The sequence below is a fragment of the Podarcis liolepis genome, assembly GCF_965112155.1.
Source record: "Podarcis liolepis genome assembly, chromosome: 6".
Lineage (NCBI taxonomy): Eukaryota > Metazoa > Chordata > Lepidosauria > Squamata > Lacertidae > Podarcis > Podarcis liolepis.
In genome coordinates this window covers 4,599,969-4,620,776 of record NC_139559.1, presented here as the reverse complement: position 1 = coordinate 4,620,776, position 20,808 = coordinate 4,599,969, and the positions used below count along the sequence as shown (strand labels likewise).

The window sequence follows — 20,808 nt, the reverse complement described above, 5'->3', positions numbered from 1 at the left end:
CTCCAGTGGCGCTTCTGAGATCACCAGGCAACTTCTATTTGATACTATTGGAGGTTAACTCAAGACCAGGGGTCAGCAAACGTTTTCAGCAAGGGGGCCGGTCCACTGTCCCTCAGACCTTATGGGGGGGCAGACTACATTTTTTTTAGGGGGGGAATGAACAAATTCCTATGATCCACAAATAACCCAGAGATGCATTTGAAATAAAAGCACACATTCTACTTATGAAAAAAAACCACTCTGATTCCCGGACCGTCTGCAGGCCGGATTTAGAAGGCGATCGGGCTGGATCCGGCCCCCGGGCCTTTAAGTTTGCCTACCCATGCTCAAGACCTTTGAAGAAAACATGCTTGTTTATTGTATATACAGTAGTACCTTGGTTCTCAAACTTAATCTGTTCTGGAAGTCCGTTCCCAAACCAAAGCATTCCAAAACCAAGGTGCACTTTCCCATAGAAAGTTACAGGTAGGCAGCCGTGTTGGTCTGCTGTAGTCAGACCAACACAGAAGGAATTTTTATTTTGTTTCCCATAGAAAGTAATGCAAAACGGATTAATCTGTTCCAGACTTTTAAAAACAAGCCCTAGAAGAGCAATTTAACATGAATTTTACCACTGATCCATAACATGAAAGCAATAATCAATGTACAGTGCTATAAAATAATTAAGACAGTATTGTAAATGATAAATATTTGTAAAGAAAATATGGAGTTGTTTGTACATTATTATTGATCTGCTGTAATAAAGCATCGCTCCCTTACTCCCGAGTCAGAGGGGCGAGTCAGGAGGCAAGAAAGGCCAGCATCGCAAGCTCACTTAGCAGCAGTGATTCAGGCCCAATCCTGGTGACCTGCGCTCTTCCTCTCCGCCCTGATCCTAACCGGCTTGGGAGTCTCTTGCAAGAGCTGGGCGCATGGAACATGGAACCCTGGGGGTCTCTGTTGCACGGCAACCAGATAAGTCGGCAAAGCAAAGCTGGAGGCCATGTTATCACCCCGGCCTCTGCCCCCCTTCTTCTGTGCCCTTTGGACCATGTGGGGCAGGTGGCAGTAGCCATGGCGGAGAGGGCCCGGAAAACACATGGTCAGTAGTAAAGCATGGGAAAGGTTGGAGGGGGTGCGAGGGGGGGTAGCCTGGCTATAGGGGGCTTCCCCAGTGGGAAGAGATCAGCCTGGGGAGAACAGAGGTAGCTAGGCACAGGCCTTGTTGTTGTTTAGTTGTGTTCGACACTGGTTTCAAATCCGGGTACTTTAAGATCTTCCCAATGCATAGAGGATGCAATTCAGAGATTCTCCTGAGTCCTTAAAATTTCAGATTTCTGGAAAGTTAGGAAGCCCCAACATTCCTTAGATTGTTGTTGTTGTTGTTGTTGTTTAGTCGTTTAGTCGTGTCCGCCTCTTCATGACCCCCTGGACCAGAGCACGCCAGGCACTCCTGTCTTCCACTGCCTCCCGCAGTTTGGTCAAACTCATGCTGGTAGCTTCGAGAACACTGTCCAACCATCTCGTCCTCTGTCATCCCCTTCTCCTTGTGCCCTCCATCTTTCCCAACATCAGGGTCTTTTCCAGGGAGTCTTCTCTTCTCATGAGGTGGCCAAAGTCTTGGAGCCTCAGCTTCAGGATCTGTCCTTCCAGTGAGCACTCAGGGCTGATTTCCTTCAGAATGGAGAGGTTTGATATTCTTGCAGTCCATGGGACTCTCAAGAATCTCCTCCAGCACCATAATTCAAAAGCGTCAATTCTTTGGTGATCAGCCTTCTTTATGGTCTAGCTCTCACTTCCATAAATCACTACTGGGAAAACCAGTAGGCACAGTCTAGTATAAACCAAACCCGTTTATTTGTTTATATTTATTTCATAAAAATTTACATACCTGGTTGTAAAACAAACAAACCTCAAAGCAGTCCACCAAAAGAAGAAAACAATAAAATTATTAGTAAAAAAAACCACAAACCCAGTTATTATCATTATGCATTTATTTATACCCTGTTGGGGTTTACAGATTAAAACATTCCATAAATTGAAAACATCCATGAACTGTATAAAGACACCAACATTCTAGATATCTGGGAAGTCTTGTCTAAACAAAGTTCTTTTTAGCAGAAAAGGGTGCAGTGAAGGCACCAGCTTAGGAAACCGTCCCTTTAAATCAGGCCTGTTTGGCAATCGCCAGTGTTTGGGGTCCAGTTTGGGGCAGTGGTTAGAGTGCTGGGCTAGAATCTGGGCGACCAAAGTTCAAATCCCAACTTCAGGCATGAAACTCACCTGGGCGGCCTTGGCCCTGTCAGAGTCTCTCAGCCTCCTAGATGCTTAGCGTTATGTACTGAGCTGAACAGGATCCAAAAGGCAGCAGTCTGATTGGTCCTAGAAGAGGGTCCAGAATGCAGTAGTCTAATTGGTCCACAGGAGCCACCCAATCCAGCTCCAGGTGGAGGTGAATCCACAACCTGATTGGCCTACAGGTGAACCTGATTGGCCCTGTGGAACGCCCTCCCTCCAGATGTCAAAGAGAAAAACAACTACCAGACTTTTAGAAGACATCTGAAGGCAGCATTGTTTAGGGAAACTTTTAGTGCTTAATAGGTTATTGTATTTTAGTGTTCTGTTGGAAGCCGCCCAGAGTGGCTGGGGAAACCCAGCCAGATGGGCGGGGGTATAAATAATAAATTATTATTATATTATTATATTATTATTATATTATTATTATTATTATTTTGCAGCGTGTTTGCATTTCTCCTCCTCCCCACTTTCCGCTTGCGGCTTTGCTTTTTCTCCCCCCCCTATTTTTTTTAAAAATGCTTTATTAATTGAGAAGTGCATAACAGAAATACTCAGTAAATGCAAACAGAAAAAATGGTAACAAATAATCTACAACCATTTGTTCCTCCATTATTTTCCTTTTATCTTGTTTGCAACTCATGCCAGCGTGACCTCCGACCTTCCCTTTTATGTTCCCAAATTATATTTCTTAAATGCACCTTTGACTTGACTGCGGCCTTGCTTTTTCCCCGGCGCAAAACCACCCCGAACCCCGGAGCCCGTTTCCGTCCTCCCCGTGCGCTCTGGCGCATAAAAGCACCAGCGCGCACGCCAACTTGGCGCGCGGTTGCCTCGCTTCGCCATGGACGCGCTGCTCGCCTTGTGCGCGCTTTCCCGTCGCCGTCGGAACCCCAACGTCCGGCTCCGCGTTGGCTGCCGGGCTTGTGAGTGGAGCGAGCCGGGGACTCTAACCGGGGAAAGGCTTCCTCCTCCCTCTTTTCCCTTTGCGCGCGCGCGCGCGGGGGAGGCTCCTTCCCCGGTCGCCACTTTCGCTTTCGCAGCGCGCCTAACCGGAGAGGGACCCTCCTGCGCCGGCGGCTGGTTGTGCGTGCGAGGCGCTTTCTTCTCTTTCTCCTCCTCCTCCTAATCCTTCCTCCTTCCTTCTCTCCTTCCTTCCCCACGTGCAGGCGGCGGCGGCGGCCGGGACGGCGCCATGGCCGGGCTGGAGCTCCTCTACCACTCGGTCTCTCCGGACATCTCCAGCCCGCAGGACGCCTTGATCTGCTACCTGCACTGGAAGCTCATCACGCAAGGCTTCCGCTGCCTCGGCGCCGGCGACGAGGTGAGAGCAGAAGGGAAGGAGGGTTGCCAACGCTCTCCCCCCCTCTCTGCGCCTCTGCCCAGGTGCGTCGCGGAGAAGGGGGCGTGAGATCGTCTGGGTAGCTGCGTAGTGGCGGCAGGCGGCGGGAAGGGCAGGGGATAAGGCTGGCGTTGCTTTACCAGGCCGGAAAAGTGGGGGGGGGGGAGGTTGCCAACTCTTGCCCCCTCTCTCGGCACCTCTGTCCAGCTGCGTAATCATGCCAGGGGGCGTGGTCTCCACTGGGTAGCTGCGTAGTGGCGGCAGGCTGCGGAAAGGGCAGGGGATAAGGCTGGCGTTGATTTACCAGGCCGGAAAAGGGGGGGGAGGTTGCCAACTCTTGCCCCCTCTCTCGGCGCCTCTGTCCAGCTGCGTAATCGTGCCAGGGGGCGTGGTCTCCACTGGGTAGCTGCGTAGTGGCAGCCTCCCCTTTGGCAGGCTGTGAAAAGGGCGAAGGAGTAGGCAAAGTTTTTCAGCTGTGGGCCGGTCCACTGTCCCTCAGACCTTGTGGGGGCCGGACTATATTTAGGGGAGGGGGGAATGAACAAATTCCTATGCCCCACAAATAACCCAGAGATGCAGCCCTGTTCAGGGAAGTTTTTAATGTGGGACATTTTAATGTATTTTTAATCTTTGTTGGAAGCTGCCTAGAATGGCTGGGGAGACCCAGCCAGATGGGCAGGGTGCAAATAATAAATTATTATTGTTATATTATTATTTTAAATAAAAGCACACATTCGACTCATGTAAAAACACGCCGATTCCCGGACCATCCGCAGGCCAGATTTAGAAGGCAATTAGGCTGGATCCAGCCCCCGGGCCTTAGGTTGCCTACCCATAGCTGTCTCCTCTTTACTTCCTGGGGCAAAAAAGGAGAGGGGTTGCCAACTCTTTCCTCATCTCTGGATGCCTCTGGCCAGCTGCATCACCGGGCCGCCCAGGCCAGTGAGAAGCAGTGGCCACCAGCCTAGCAGGATGTGGTATTTGTATAATAATAATAATAATAATAATAATAATAATAATAATATTTATTATTTATACCCCGCCCATCTGGCTGGGCTGCCCCAGCCACTCTGGGCGGCTTCCAACAAATTATTAAAATACAGTAGTCCATCAAACCTTAAAAGCTTCCCTAAAGAGGGCTGCCTTCGGATGTCTTCTAAAAGTCTGGTAGTTGTTGTTCTCTTTGACATCTGGTGGGAGGGAGTTCCACAGGGCAGGCACCACTACCAAGAAGGCCCTCTGCCTGGTTCCCTGTAACCTCACTTCTCACAGGGAGGGAACCGCCAGAAGGCCCTCAGAGCTGGACCTCAGTGTCCAGGTAGAACGATGGGGGTGGAGACGCTCCTTCAGGTATACTGGATCGAGGCCGTTTAGGGCTTTCAAGGTCAGCACCAACACTTTGAATTGTGCTTGGAAATGTACTTGGAGCCAATGTAGGTCTTTCAAGACCGGTGTTATATGGTCTTGGCGGCCGCTCCCAGTCACCAGCCCAGCTGCCGCATTCTGGATTAGTTGCAGTTTCTGGGTCACCTTCAAAGGTAGCCCCACGTAGAGCGCATTGCAGTAGTCCAAGCGGGAGATAACCAGAGCATGCACCATTCTGGAGAGACACTCTGTGGGCAGGGAGGGTCTCATCCTGCGTACCAGATGGAGCTGGTAGACAGCTGCCCTGGACACAGAATCTTACATGTTGTGCCTTTCCCCATAATTTACCTTCCTCCCCCACCCTCCAAAAGCCCCAGGTGGGAGGTGGTGGACTCTCCTTCCTTGGAGCTTTTTAAGCAGAGGTTGGGTGGCCATCTGTCAGGGATGCTTTAGCTGAGATTCTGCATTGCAGTGGGGTTGGACTGGATGACCCCCTGGATCCCTTCAACTCTATGATTCTGTTTTAATTTTGGCTTCCTTTTCCCGTTCTATTATATCTCTCTCTCTCTTTTAAGGGTGTGGCAACCAGAACTGTAGGCAGGCGCTTGCTTTGATTTTAATTTTTATTGACCTCTGTATCGTAAAAACTACCTAGAGAACTTGGCTGGATATATACCGTAGTTTGCAAATGTCATTCTTCCTGCACATGTTGTTGTTGTTATTTACCTGCCCTTCCCCCTAAGGTATAAATAAAAATTATTATTATTATTATTATTATTATTATTATTATTATTATTATTAGGTCCTATGGCACATTGCAGCATTAAAATGTCAGAATTGCTTGTGTATATTTTTTTGTATGACCTACCTTATTTTTATGATTGCATGCTGTTTTTATACTGTGCTTTAATATTGTGACCTGCCCTGGGACCTTAGGGGGAAGGGCAAGTTGTTGTTGTTTTGTTGTTGTTGTTGTTGTTGTTGTTGTTGTTGTTGTTGTTACTACAATGATAAGGAGCCTATCCAGCTTCCCTGGGAAGGGAGTTCGAGTCTGGAAGCTGCCACCACTGAGAAGGTCCTTTCTAGGCCACATTTTTTTAATGTACATTTTTATTGGTTTTTTTAACATATCATTTCCAACAATCATTTACCATAGCTTCTTATCTTATACAATAATTTAGACTTCCGCCAACAACTTCTGAAGATTTTCCATTCTTTATCGCTCGTTGTGCATTTCTTAATTTCTCTATTACTTTTAATTGTCCATAACTAATAATTCTCTTCATAGTCTTTCTTGCAATGTTTCAAATAGTCCTCCTTAGAGAACTTCTTCCAATCGTACTAGCGTAATCTGTTTATTACCATTGCTTTTCGAATAGTTCCAGGCCACGTTTAAGGACTAGTATCAGACTCAAGAAAGTGCTTGCACTCTTCCTCCTCCCTCCCCAACCCATTTTCCTTTCATGCCGTTTCTTTAACCTGTGAATCCGCTGGTAAGGAATGGAGGTTTTTAAAAATTCTAAGCTCCCCGGGTGCCTTTTCAGCTGAAGAGGAAGGTAAAAATGCTTTAAATAGCTAGAATAGTGCCCAAAGTCCACCCAAGTCCACCAAGTCAAAGAGATGCAGTCCAGTGAATTTTCAAAAGTTTCACCTGTCTCTTCCGGGGTGTCATTGCACAGCCATGCGCCAACGAGAGGAAGTCTGAGATGCTGCCTGCCGGGTGGAACGCAGACAGCGACCTGTTCACCCTTCGCTACAGGATGAAGGACGACTCCCGCGACCTCCTGCTGAAGGGGATAATGATGGATGGCAGCATCATCCTCAATGCCATGGTGAGGCGGCTCTGCAGGCGGCTGATAGATAATAATAATGATTTATTATTTATACCACGCCCATCTGGCTGGGTTTCCCCAGCCACCCTGAGCGGCTTCCAACAGAACACTAAAATACAATAACCAATTAAACATTAAAAGCTTCCCTAAACAGGGCTGCCTTCAGATGTCTTCTAAAAGTTTGGTAGTTATTTTTCTCTTTGACATCTGGTGGGAGGGCGTTCCACAGGGCGGGTGCCACTACCGAGAAGGCCCTCTGCCTGGTTCCCTGTAACTTGACTTCTCGCAGGGAGGGAACCGTGAAAAGGCCCTTGGAGCTGGACCTCAGTGTCCGGGCACAACGATGGGGGTGGAGACGCTCCTTCAGGTATATTGGGCTGAGGCCGTTTAGGGCTTTAAAGGTCAGCACCAACACTTTGAATTGTGCTCAGAAACGTACTGGGAGCCAATGTAGGTCTGTCAGGACCAATGTTATATGGTTTCGGCGGCCACTCCCAGTCACCAGTCTGGCTGCCGCATTCTGGATTAATTGCAGTTTCCGGGTCACCTTCAAAGGTAGCCCCACGTAGTGTGCATGGCAGTAGTCCAAGCGGGAGATAACCAGAGCATGCACCACTCTGGTGAGACGGTCCGCAGGCAGGTTGGGTTTCAGCCTGCGTACCAGATGGAGCTGATAAACAGCTGCCCTGGACATGGGAAGCTGCCTTATGTAGTCTGCTGGGCCCATCTGGCCCAGTATTGTTTCCACTGGCTGGCAGCAGCTGTCTAGGATTTCAAGCCCTACCTAGAGCTGGTGCCCTTGGGTCCTTCTGCACGCAAGGAAGATGCTCTGCTCATGACCTGCAGCCCTTTTCCGGCAGCAGAAAGGTCTTTGCTAGAGCAGGAAACTCTTCATCTCAAGGTCATGGGTTCGATTCCCACGTTGGGCTGAAAATATTCCTGAACTGCAGGGAGTTGGACTTTCTTATTTGGTTCAATTGTACTTATTTAATTTGAGCACTGGAATCCGTTTTTTCACTGCCTGGGATCAAACCTGCCGTATTAGGATAATTGGAGAAGAGTGCCTCTGACCATGCGCAGAGCGAGATTCCTTCCCAGCTCCTTTAATCCCACACAAGGCGGTACAACTTTCAGGAGGGAGATCTTTCTTGCTGCCCCCCCACACACACACTCAGTAGGGGCTGGGCTCATATTATTCCCGCTTTTCCACCTCTGTCCTTCCCAAACTCAGCTCTGTCTCCCAAACTCAGCTCTGTCTCTTTTCTGTTTTCCCTCCAGGATCCCAAGTTACAGAAAGTGACAGCTTTGACCTTGAAAGTGTCCGACTTCGTCGACCCGGAACACCTGGCTGATTTTGACAAGTAATTGCACCTCTTTGTAAAGGTCTTGGGTGCATTCAGAAGAAGAGCGATGTCTGTTTGCAAAGGGGCCCTTGGGTTGGGGGAGACATGCGTGGCCTTTCCATAGCCGTGGGAACATAAGCTGAGAATCCCCAGCCAGATCAGACGTGCATGGGGAAAACGAATCATCTTACATTCAATAGTGGGCAAGCCAAACACATATACAGTGGTACCTCGGGTTAAGAGCTTAATGTGTTCCGGAGGTCCGTTCTTAACCTGAAACTGTTCTTAACCTGAAGCACCACTTTAGCTAATGGGGCCTCCTGCTGGAGCACGATTTCTGTTCTCATCCTGAAGCAAAGTTCCTAACCTGAGGTACTGTTTCTGGGTTAGTGGAGTCTGTAACCTGAAGCTTCTGTAACCCGAGGTACCACTGTAGTACATCATTTTATTTGCATGTTGTCTTTCCATAGTTCAAACCATGCTCAAAGGCAGTTTGCAACATGTAGAAGAAGAAGAAGAGTTTGGATTTGATATCCCGCCTTTCACTCCCCTTCAGGAGTCTCAAAGCGGCTAACAATCTCCTTTCCCTTCCTCCCCCACAACAAACACACTGTGAGGTGAGTGGGGCTGGGAGACTTCATAGAAGTGTGACTGGCCCAAGGTCACCCAGCAGCTGCATGTGGAGGAGTGGAGACGCGAACCCGGTTACCCAGATTACGTGACTACCGCTCTTAACCACTACACCACACTGGCTCTGTAAAAGTACACCATTGCAAACAAAACAAAAGGAGCCATAAACAAGAAAATAATAATAATAAAATAATTTTATTTATATCCCGCCCTCCCCAGCCGAAGCCGGGCTCAGAGCGGGTAACAGCAAGTAACACAGTTTACATAAAATCACAATCAATTACCGGTAATTGAAATGCATTCTAAAATCAATTCAAAATCAAATTAATGGCAACCATTGGGCTAGAGTTCTGATAACACGGAGTCATAGAATCATAAGAGCTGGAAGGGACCTGAGGGTCATCTAGTCCAACCCCCTGCAGTGCAGGAATCTCAGTTTAAGCAGGAATCTCAACATCAAAAAGCACACGGCCAAATTAGGCATTTTCGCACTGATGGGTTTATGAATTATATCCCACCTTTTCTCCAAGCAGCTCAAGGCGGCATGCGCTGTTCTCCCTGCTCCTCGTTCCATCCCCCTAACAACCCTGTGAGGTAGCCCAGGCTGAGAGGCAGCAACTGGCCAGGCTTTTTCAGGAGACGTTGAGTGACTGAGCCTGAAACCTCTGGTGGGCTTGTTCTCTGCCAGCAGTTAGATACCTTAGATAGCCCTTTTTTAAACAGACATAATGGGGCCCAGGATACTCTAAATATTATTTTTTTGTTGTAGAGTAATAATAATAATACAGTCATACCTCGGGTTACAGATGCTTCAGGTTGCGTTTTTTTGGATTACAGATGCGCCGAAACCCGGAAGTACCGGAACGGGTGACTTCAGGGTTTCGGTGGTCGTGCATGCGCAGAAGTGCTAAATTGCGCTTTGCACATGCGGCGCTGCGGGTTGTGAATGCTGCGGGTTGCAAACGTGCCTCCTGCACAGATCACATTTGCAACCCGAGCATCCACAGTAATAAATTTATTATTTATACCCCACCCATCTGGCTGGGTTTCCCCAGCCACTGAGGGTGACTTCCAACAAAAGATTAAAAATACATTAAACCATCAGCCATTAAAAACTTCCCTAAACAGGGCTGCCTTCAGATGTCTTCTAAATGCCAGATATCTTTGACATCTGATGGGAGGGGGTGCCACTACCAAGAAGGCCCTCTGTCTGGTTCCCTGTAACCTCACTTCTTGCAGGGAGGGAACCACCAGAAGGCCTTTGGAGCTGGACCTCAGTGTCCGGGCTGAATGATGGGGGTGGAGACGCTCCTTCAGGTATACTGGGCTGAGGCCGTTTAAAGCTTTAAAGGTCAGCGCCAACACTTTGAATTGTGCTCGGAAACATACTAGTACAGTGGTACCTCGGGTTACATACACTTCAGGTTACAGACTCCACTAACCCAGAAATAGTATCTCGGGTTAAGAACTTTGCTTCAGGATGAGAACAGAAGTCATACGGCAGCAGCAGGAGGCCCCATTAGCTAAAGTGGTGCTTCAGGTGAAGAACAGTTTCTGGTTAAGAATGGACTTCCAGAACGAATTAAGTACTTAACCCGAGGTACCACTGTATGGGCCTCAATGTAAGGTCCAGAGACACCCTTGTTATAGCAGTTAAAACAGTTTCCCACTGTGTGGTCAAAATGGAGATCTCTAATTCTGCCTTCTCTCCGCCTCAGAGTGTACCAGAACACAGAGGAGCTGCAGGCACAGATCACGGCTCACATCGTCTCTCCCTTCGAGGCGGCCAAAGAGAGGAGCGTGGCCAAGGAGGAGCCCCGGCGTGAGCGGAACCCGTCTCCTCCCAACCCTCCTGACCATGACCCGCTGTGGATCCCGCCTCGCCATCCCCACAGCAGCCGGCAGCCCAACTGGTAAAGCCCCTTGTAATGCGGCAGAGAGCGAGGAGGGACAATCCCAGAGGTTGCCCCAGGGATGCTCCTAGCATAGCTGTCAACGTTTCCCCTTTTTTAAGGGAAATTCCCTTATTCCGAATAGGATTCCTCGCAAGAAAAGGGGAAAGTTGGCAGCTGTGGCTCCTGTGTTCACATGTCCAAGGCTGGATCCTAGCACTGAGCTGAGCGTTGCTGAGATTTCCTTGCCTTCTCTCTTTATTTTTAATTTGCATTTTATTTATTTGTTAACATTCTTATATTACATCGGTAAACGTTGTCATATTATATTACAGAACTTACTATGATATAATTTCCAACGTGTATACATAAATTATATACAAATTTTATATATCTAGAAAGAAAATGAAACAACAAAAAAAGAAAGAACAAAGAGAAAAAAACAAATTCCCCCCCCCAAAAAAATCATGTACACATACCAGGACACTAGACTTCCTGTTTTTCCCGTTGTATATTCCTTTTTTTACAAATGAATGTACTCTTATTATGTTACATTTCTTTACATATTATCTCATACATTCCTATATAAAAATGTGCTCCTGGTCTTATTTCTCAACTCAGTCTCACTCCAACGTCAATCAAATGCTAGCATAGATAGCGAACCTTTACAGTGGTACCTCGGGTTAGATACGCTTCAGGTTACAGGCGCTTCAGGTTACAGACACCGCTAACCCAGAAATAGTGCTTCAGGTTAAGAACTTTGCTTCAGGATAAGAACTGAAATCGTGCTCCGGCGACGCAGCGGCAGCGGGAGGCCCCATTAGCTAAAGTGGTGCTACAGATTAAGAACAGTTTCAGGTTAAGAACGGACCTCCGGAACGAATTAAGTACTTAACCCAAGGTATCACTGTACTGTATTTTTGAACATATGTTTTATATCTATCCCACTTTTCCATAAATTTTTGTTTTGAATTGCCTCTCAGGGTATTGGTTAACTGCACCATTTCAGCAAATTCTTGTAGCTTGTAATGCCAGTCCGTTACTGTCAGGGCTTCTTGTTCCTTCCATCCCTTTGCCACCAAAGTCCGAGCTGCGGCCGTTGCATATAAGAACACCTCCCTAAAGGCCTTCGGGATGTCCCTGCCAACAGTGCTTAACAGAAATGCCTCTGGTCTTTTAAAAAAAGTTATTCCAAACATTTCCTTGTCTTCTCTGATCTAATCCTGACAAGACAGTAGTACTGTTTTTGGGGGACAGGGGGCGGGTGGGTGTGGAGGACTCCCTGGTCCTGAATGGGGTAACTGTGTCCCTGAAGGACCAGGTGCGCAGTCTGGGAGTCATTTTGGACTCACAGCTATCCATGGAGGCGCAGGTCCATTCTGTGTCCAGGGCAGCTGTCTACCAGCTCCATCTGGTACGCAGGCTGAGACCCTACCTGCCCGCGGACTGTCTTGCCAGAGTGGTGCATGCTCTAGTTATCTCCCGCTTGGACTACTGCAATGCGCTCTACTTGGGGCTACCTTTGCAGGTGACCCGGAAACTGCAATTAATCCAGAATGCAGCAGCTAGACTGGTGAATGGGAGTGACCACCGCGACCACATAACACCAGTCCTGAGAGATCTGCACTGGCTCCCAGAACGTTTCCGAGAACAATTCAAAGTGTTGGTGCTGACCTTTAAAGCCCTAAACAGTCTCAGCCCCATATACCTGAAGGAGCGTCTCCAACTCCATCGTTCTGCCCAGACGCTGAGGTCCAGCGCCGAGGACCTTCTGGCGGTTCCCTCATAGTGAGAAGTGAGGTTACAGGGAACCAGGCAGAGGGCCTTCTCTGTGGAACGCCCTCCCTTCAGATGTGAAGGAAATAAGCAGCTATCCTATCTTTAAAAGACATCTGAAGGCAGCCCTGTTTAGGGAAGTTTTTAATATGTAATGCTGTGTTGTTTTTAACATTCGATTGGGAGCCACCCAGAGTGGCTGGGGAAACTCAGCCAGATGGGTGGGGTATAAATAATAAATTATTATTATTATTATTATTATTATTATTAGCCGAGAGTGAAAACACCGTTTCTGTTTCAGGCCAGACCCCATGGGGCCCTTTGCTGTTGGAGGAGAAGACCTGAACCCCTTTGGGTAAGTCAGTCCCCTTTACCTGAAAGGCTGTTCTTTAAAAAATAAAAATAAAAAGTTTACAGCTCATGTTCCCCCATGGATTTTCTTCAATCTCCCCAAATTCTTCTTGCTCAGGAGCCGGAGCGGTGGGATGATCATGGATCCGCTGCGTTCAGGGTTTCCAAATCCCATTCTCGACCCGTCTTCAGGACTCCCCAACAGGCTGCCTCCAGGATCCGTGCCTCCTGGCGCCAGATTCGACCCCTTTGGACCCCCTGGGGCAAACCGGAGTGGGTAAGTAGGGGCCAAGTTTGCCGGGGAGGGACAGGGACGGACACCGGCCTAGGATTTCAGCGTTGACAACATTGCTGCGTCCGAGACATTTTCATGCCAGGGGCGGGAAATCGAAACAGCTGCTCCCTTTTCACTAATTGAACCAATAATTAAGTCAACCCGTACCCAGCGGAAACAATAGCATCCTGCCATCTGGAGGAGCTGCAGAGATTTAGCTAGGTTTTAAGAATGGGGCCTGCTTTTCAGAGTTCCTATAGTTCAGAGTCAGTGCATCTGCTTGGAATGCAGAATGCTGCTGGTTGGATTCCTGGCGTCTCCAGGCAGGGAAGGGAAGGGCACGCACTCTCTCACTCTCTCTCTCTGTATATATAAAATTTGTTCTTGCATGTGAAACTGAAAATGCAAAAATAATCTCTCTCTCTCTCTCTCTCTCTCTCTCTCTCTCTCTCAATATATACACACACAGACACACACACACACAGAGAGTTTATTTTAGCATTTTCAATTTTACATGCAATACCAATAAAATAAAATAAAATAAAACTTAATAATAATAATTTATTATTTGTACCCTGACCATCTGGCTGGGTCTCCCCAGACACTCTGGGTGGCTTCCAACAAAGATGAAAGGAGTGTGGTGGAGTCTCCTTCTTTGGAGGTCTTTAAGCAGAGGCTTGACAACCATATGTCAGGAGTGCTCTGATGGTGTTTCCTGCTTGGCAGGGGGTTGGACTCGATGGCCCTTGTGGTCTCTTCCAACTCTATGATTCTATGATTCTATGAAAAATACATTAAAATGTCACACATTAAAAACTTCCCTAAACAGGGCTGCCTTCAGATGTCTTCTAAATGTCAGGTAGTTGTTCTCTTTGACATCTGCTGGGAGGGCGTTCCACAGGGCGGGTGCCACCACCGAGAAGGCCCTCTGCCTGGTTCCCTGTAACTTGGCTTCTCGCAATGAGGGAACCGCCAAAAGGCCCTCGGCGCTGGACCTCAGCGTCTGGGCAGAACGATGGGGGTGGAGACGCTCTTTCATATAATAGAAACATAATTCCCCTTTGACTTCCCTCCCCCGCTTTTGTGGATCCTTATATAACGTTTTTCTTCTGCATCTCCTCAATAACTCCTATAAATCCTTCCCCAAATCCACCATTTAAATTTTTGCTACAAGTTTTCCATCAAGCCTACTGATGAATGTCATTGTTTGCGATCATTTTTCAAATACATTATAAACCTGGGCTGGGAAGGACTCTTGCTGGAAACCCAGCCAGGGTAGAGAACGCTGCTAAAGCTGACCTGATGGTCTGGAATTACAGTGGTGCCCCGCAAGACAAATGCCTCGCAAGACGGAAAACCCGCTAGATGAAAGGGTTTTCCGTTTTGGAGGTGCTTCGCAAAACGAATCTCCTATGGGCTTGCTTCGCAAGACGAAAATGTCTTGCAAGTTCCTGCGGGGGTTTTTTCCTCCCCCCCCCCCCTTTTTCCCAAGCCGCTAAGCCGCTTATCAGCTGATCCTAAGCCGCTTATCAGCTGATCCGCTAAGCCGCTTAACAGCTGATCCGCTAAGCCGCTAATAGCGCTAAGCCACTAATGGGCTTGCTTCGCAAGACAAAAAAACCGCAAGATGAAGAGACTCGCGGAACGGATTCTTTTCGTCTTGCGAGGCACCAGTGTATAGAGATAGGAATGCAGGAATTGCCTCCCCCAACATGGGACTCGAACCCACAACCGTGAGATTAAGGAGTCTCATAGCTCTACTGACGGGTGTGTCTCCAAGTCTGAGTATAACGCAGCTCCCTTTGCATAACCCCCAGAATTGCATAATAAAACAAATGCAGACAAATAGGCTGAAGGCCCCCAACCCATTTTCTAGCAACTTAGACTCTAAACCAGGGGTCAGCAAACTTTTTCAACAGGGGGCCGGTCCACTGTCCCTCAGACCTTGTGGGGGCCGGGCTACATTTTGAGGGGGAATGAACGAATTCCTGTGCCCCACAAATAACCCAGAGATGCATTTTAAATAAAAGCACACATTCTACTCATGTAAAAACACGCTGATTCCTGGACCGTCCACAGGCCGGATTTAGAATTAATAATAATAATAATAATAATAATAATAATAATAATAATAATAATAATAATAATAAATTATGTTATTTATACCCCGCCCTCCCCAGCCAAGACCGGGCTCAGGCCGGCTAACACCAGGTATAAAAACAATTGATTGAAATACAACTTAAAAAACAAGATTGAAATACAACATTAAAATGCAGCCTCATTTCAGTAGAAACTCAAATCAAAAAACGTTTTGGGGAATGAAAACGTCAAGTCTTCACTAAGGCCAACTATCCAGACTGGTCCTACGTGGGCCAGAAAAAAGCTAGGGAAGTCCCCAAATAGGAGTTCCATCACAGGAGGAGAAAGGAAAAAGGAAAGAGGGGATCAAGTTGATTCCAAGCCAAAGGCCAGGCGGAACAACTTTGTCTTACAGGACCTGCAGAAAGAAATCAGATCCCGCAGGGCCCTGGTCTCATGAGACAGAGAATTCCACCAGGCCGGGGCCAGTGTTGAAAAGGCCCTGGCTCTGGTTGAGGCTAATCTGACTTCCTTAGGGACCTCTAGGGTGTTGCTATTTATGGACCTTAAGGACCTCCATGGGGCATATTGGGAGAGGCGGTCCCGTAGGTACGAGGGCCCTAGGCCATGAAGGCGATTGGGCCGGATCCGTCCCCCGGGCCTTAGTTTGCCTGCCGATGCTGTAGACTGTGAATGGGCAGCATTTTATTCTTGCTCACCCTAGAATATGGGGTGTGACGGTTGATGTTCTTTGTTCGCCTTCCAGGCCGAACCCCGACCACCTGCCACCGCCCAACTACGACGACATGTTCATGTGAGGACTGCTGAGGACCTGCTCCCCTCGGGTTGATCGGCACTCATCTCTGACCCCCCAAATGTTTGGGGCACGGGCTTCCGTCTGCAAGCAGGCCACCACCCTGTCTCCTGCTTTGATTTCCCACCACATAAACCGGAAGAGGAAGGCGTGTGCATAGAAATGTGTATATATATATATATATTTTCCCCCTCTCTCTTCCCCTGCTGCCCCAAACACTTTAGGTTGACTTCCCCGTCGCCCTGAAACGGCAAGCGCCCATGAAAAAGGACGGCTGTGCTCTTAACATCTGCTGGGGGGTTGGTTTTTGAAGGATGCGAAGGGCCAGGGAGGAATTGTCCCGTTCCAAAACCTGGGTGTGCCTAGCAACCCAGTTGGCCACTGCTGGGTTCTGACGCCAATCATAGCAGGGGCAGGTAGGGAAGAGTTGGACCAATCGAAAGCCTGCCCTCCAAAATGCCTCCGCCCTCCCCAGCTTGTCACTCAAAATAGTTTCCAACTTAAAAACCCCTTTTTTCCTTGAAAGGCCATTCCCACCCCCTATTTTCCTAGCTTCTGATGAAACCAGCTGGCTACCTGGCAAGTAAAAAAAAAAACACAACAACCCACAAAAAAGGCTTTTTCTCTTCCCAGGTGGCACACCTGAGTTGGCACAGAGCAGGCTGGTAAGAAGCTGAAATAGCAGCAGGGTGAGCGGGTGTTAGTGGCAGGCAAATTGAGTTGGCTCCTTGGTCTGGGCAGAGCCGTTTATAAACAGCGTTTTGCTGCTTGCATCCCTGTCTTGAGATGATGTGTTTTGCTTTTTAGAGGGTATCTCTTGCATGCTGGCTTGAGAACAGGCTTCCCAAACTGGAATTCCCTCCAGAAGGCTAGGACTACAATCCCCATCAGCCTCAGCTAGGCCAGGGGGAGGGTGGACAGCTGGGTCCCCAGAACTGCCTCTGAAAGCACAGCAACTGTGGTTCCCCTTCTCCAGCTGCCACACACACACACACAGCCGTCCCCAGCAAAGTAGGCCCAGATCAACCTCTTTGTGTTGCATGCAAGGACGTGGACTTCCTTTGCGGGCCTGTGCCTTTTGAACTGCAGGCTGGCAGCAGAAATTCAACAGGTGAAGTTTCCTCCTTTTATACTAAGGAACAGCATCCCTCTCCTCGCTCGGCTGCTGTTAAGGGAACAGATCCATTAAAAATAAAACACACAATAATATTGGATAGCCTACATGCAAAGAAAGGTCAGTTGTTTATATATGTCTCTGCCACTTGCGGACTTGGATTCTGTTCCCCTTAAGTACAAAAGGGCTTTTTATGCTGCCTGGCTGCTGTTTTGGCTTCTCTGGGGACTAGGGCTTGAAGTGGAGGCGAACATATTCTACCCTCTCCCTTCAGGATAGGGAGCTGGCCGGCCAACACTGCAGGGCTGTGTGGAAAAGGCTTGCCCCGCCCCCCTCTCTTTGGCCAGAAATGGCCTTCTCTGCCTTATCTTCCAGGCGCTGCCAAACAGCGTTTCTCGCGGAAGGGGAACCTGTGACCCTCCGGTCATCTGATTCCCATCAGCCCTGAGCATCTGCCATGCTACCTGCAAGGGCTGATGGGAGTCCGTCAACATCCATAGAGCGTCAGCCTCTCTGTCTCTGATGCGGCTGAAAGACTTAGCAGTATACTCTGCCTTAGAGCAAGTTCCCGCAATCCTTTTCCAGCACGGTGGTCACAGTGGCCTTCGAGTTAGCTTTGTGTGTCTGTGAAAGAGAGAGAGAGGACAGTTTTCTTCCTCTACTTGGCGAGTTTCTATCATTCCGCCCCGTCCATCCCTTCAAAGAGGAGGCACTGCTGTGATTTTTCAGGTCAGCTGATATTATCAGATTGTTTTTTCCTGCAAGGCTTGCAGCCGCCACAAGATGGCTTTAAAAAAAAATATTGAAATTGCGTGATTCTCTGAGTGGTGCAGCTGCTTTGCTTTTCACCACGTCACTAGGAGGTCTTGGGAACTGCCTGCCACCAGAAATGGCAACATTTCTGCTTGGAGCAGTTACCATACCAGGCAGGGGGCTGTTTGGGTGTGGACTGGCAGCACATGACTTCTGAAAGCCATCTGAGCTCTTAAGAAGCACAGGGAATAAACCTGGAGCGTTCGTTTCCCCTTGGGGTGTTTCAGTGGCTTTGAGACTTCCAAACTGCTGCATTTTCTACTTTCTTGAGAACAAAAAGCGGGCGATCCCTTCTCCACAGGGACGTTGTCTCTACAGACAGGCTGTGATTTGATATAATAAGGACTGTGTGTGTTGTCATAGGGGTGACCTGAGGAGGTGTGTTGCAAGTTAACCCCTTTAAAGTAATAATAAAAGTTCATGCTCTTTCACGCGGTGGTGGTTGATTCTTTGGGCGATGACACTCAGACGACTACCATAGATCCATAGTCCAGCCCCCTGCAATGGGAATCTCAGCTGGGTAGTGTGGAGGTGTGCTCTCTGTGTCACCAGGACTTAAATGCTGGCGAGAAGCACGATGTCAAAAGTATAATGCATGTTCTTGCTGGAGAGAATAGGCTTCTAAACCCTAGTCTGTTCTTTCCCCCCAAAGCCCCATGAGGAAGGTATTGGGTTAAAGAAATTTTAAAAAATTCAAATAGCTGAATCAAAAGCTAAGGCAATGGATAATAAACCATTAAGCCAGCCCCCACCATAAGGTAAAGGTAAAGGGACCCCTGACCATTAGGTCCAGTCATGGCTGACTCTGGGGTTGCTGCGCTCATCTTGCTTTACTGGCCGAGGGAGCCAGCGTACAGCTTCCAGGTCATGTGGCCAGCATGACTAAGCCGCTTATGGCGAACCAGAGGAGCGCATGGAAATGCCATTTACCTTCCTGCTGGAAGGTTCCTGCTTTTGAACTGCTAGTTGGGCAGGAGCAGGGACCGAGCAACGGGAGCTCACCCCGTCGCGGGGATTCAAACTGCTGACCTTCTGATTGGCAAGTCCTAGGCTCTGGTTTAACCCACAGCGCCACCCACGTCCCTTCGCCCCCACCATACTGGACTACAACTCCCAGCCAGCATGACCAATACCCAAGGATGATGGGATATGCAGTCAGCCTTTGTTGGGGGCACACATTCCCCATTCATAGTATAAAAGCAGTCTCGCAAAATAAACTCCAGAACTGTAGGGTCCATTTTGCCAGCTGATGTGCTCAGTGTGTGAATTGAATCAATTCCACCCCATTTGAGAAATACTTATCTCTTGTTATCCTAGCGGACTGTTAGTTGATTAAAATAATTGCCACTCGCTTAATTGTTTGCCTTCAGATAGGATTGGCTGGCTAATCAATTGAAATAAACGAGCCTGTTGCCGAAATTTCAGTACAGTCATACCTCATGTTACGTTTGCTTCGGGTTGCACGTTTTCAGGTTGCGTCCCGCGGCGACCCGGAAGTAACGGAACGGGTTACTTCCGGGTTTCGCCGCATGCGCAGACACACAAAATGACGTCATGCGCAAAAGCGGGTTGCGTTCTTTTCACGTTGCAATCGGGCCTCCGGAACAGATCCCGTTCGCAACCAGAGGTACCGCTGTAGATGTGCCTTTCGAGATACGAAATGAATGGAAAGACAATTTAGTAAAGGAAAGCAAGTACAGGGGATGCTCGGGTTGCGAACGTGATCCGTGCGTGATCTGCACACATGTGGGTTGCGATTCAGCGCTTCTGCGCACGCGCGGCTGCCTAAACCCGGAAATAACATGTTCCGGTACAGTGGTGCCCCGCAAGACGAATGCCTCGCAAGACGGAAAACTCGCTAGCCGAAAGAGTTTTCCGTTTTGGAGATGCTTCGCAAAACGAATCTCCTATGGGCTTGCTTCGCAAGACGAAAATGTCTTGCGAGTTCCTGCGGGGGGTTTTTCCTCCCCCCCCCCTTTTTCTAAGCCGCTTATCAGCTGATCCGATAAGCTGATAAGCCGCTGAAAGCCGCTAATAGCGCTAATCCTCTAATCCGTCAATGGGCTTGCTTCGCAAGACAAAAAAACCGCTAGACGAAGAGAATCACGGAACGGATTCTTTTCGTCTTGCGAGGCACCACTGTACTTCCGGGTTTCGGCAGTCCGCAGCCCGAAAAAACGCCACCTGAAGTGGCTGTAACCTGAGGTATGACTGTATCAACCATGGAAGGGAGGGTCATCTCAACACCAATACTCATTCAAGTTCTCCCTGTGAGAACTACCCCACTAGCACATAAGAGAAGTGCAGCTGGCAGACTAGTTAACTCCCAAGATGTGAGCAACTGTAAACAAAGAAAGAAACTGCAGAAGGAAGTCCTGCAAGTAGTCTCAAAGTAACTCAATAGGATGTTGAGAGGTGCAAGCTGGAACAGGAACACAGATCTATGTATAAAGGGTAGGAAAAAACCATCTTTCTGTCTGGGTGGGTCACTTTTGTCCCAGGAAAAATGCAGAGAAATAGCTTGTTGGCGTGAATCAGAAAGAGAGTGTTTCTGGTCAGTGGGGGAACTAAAGAATTTAATGCAACTGGGATTAAGCACACAGGATTTCGCTCACGGACCATGGACTACTGTACAAGTGAGAGAGGAATGAAGTGGCTGAAGCTCTGGACAGAAGCACACTGCGCTGCAACACTTAGTTGCAGACTCAAGTCGGTCGTTGCTGATTTCTTCTTCTGTAGCAGCAACACACCGGAAACGAAGTAGCTGCAAAGAACAGCAAGTGTCCCTTTAAATATAAGCCCTTCTTATTAAATGATCGTGAAGATAACCCTTTACCAGGATTAATTTACCAAAGCGTTACTATGACTGCTTTTGGCAGCGAGCTTTGTAGCGATATTTTGACCAAAGA

The 20,808-nt window shown here is 48.3% G+C and overlaps 1 protein-coding gene across 1 annotated transcript; it reads left to right on the top strand.

Annotated features, from left to right (window-relative positions):
• Positions 1-3,256: 3,256 nt before the first annotated feature.
• PSMF1 (proteasome inhibitor subunit 1) lies at positions 3,257-18,330 on the top strand. Its single transcript, XM_083507718.1, has 7 exons — positions 3,257-3,598; positions 6,661-6,813; positions 8,092-8,174; positions 10,505-10,699; positions 12,756-12,809; positions 12,924-13,082; positions 15,925-18,330. Exons 1-7 carry the CDS (start codon positions 3,470-3,472, stop codon positions 15,974-15,976), a joined length of 825 nt encoding a protein of 274 aa, XP_083363844.1. The 5' UTR covers positions 3,257-3,469; the 3' UTR covers positions 15,977-18,330.
• Positions 18,331-20,808: the final 2,478 nt, after the last annotated feature.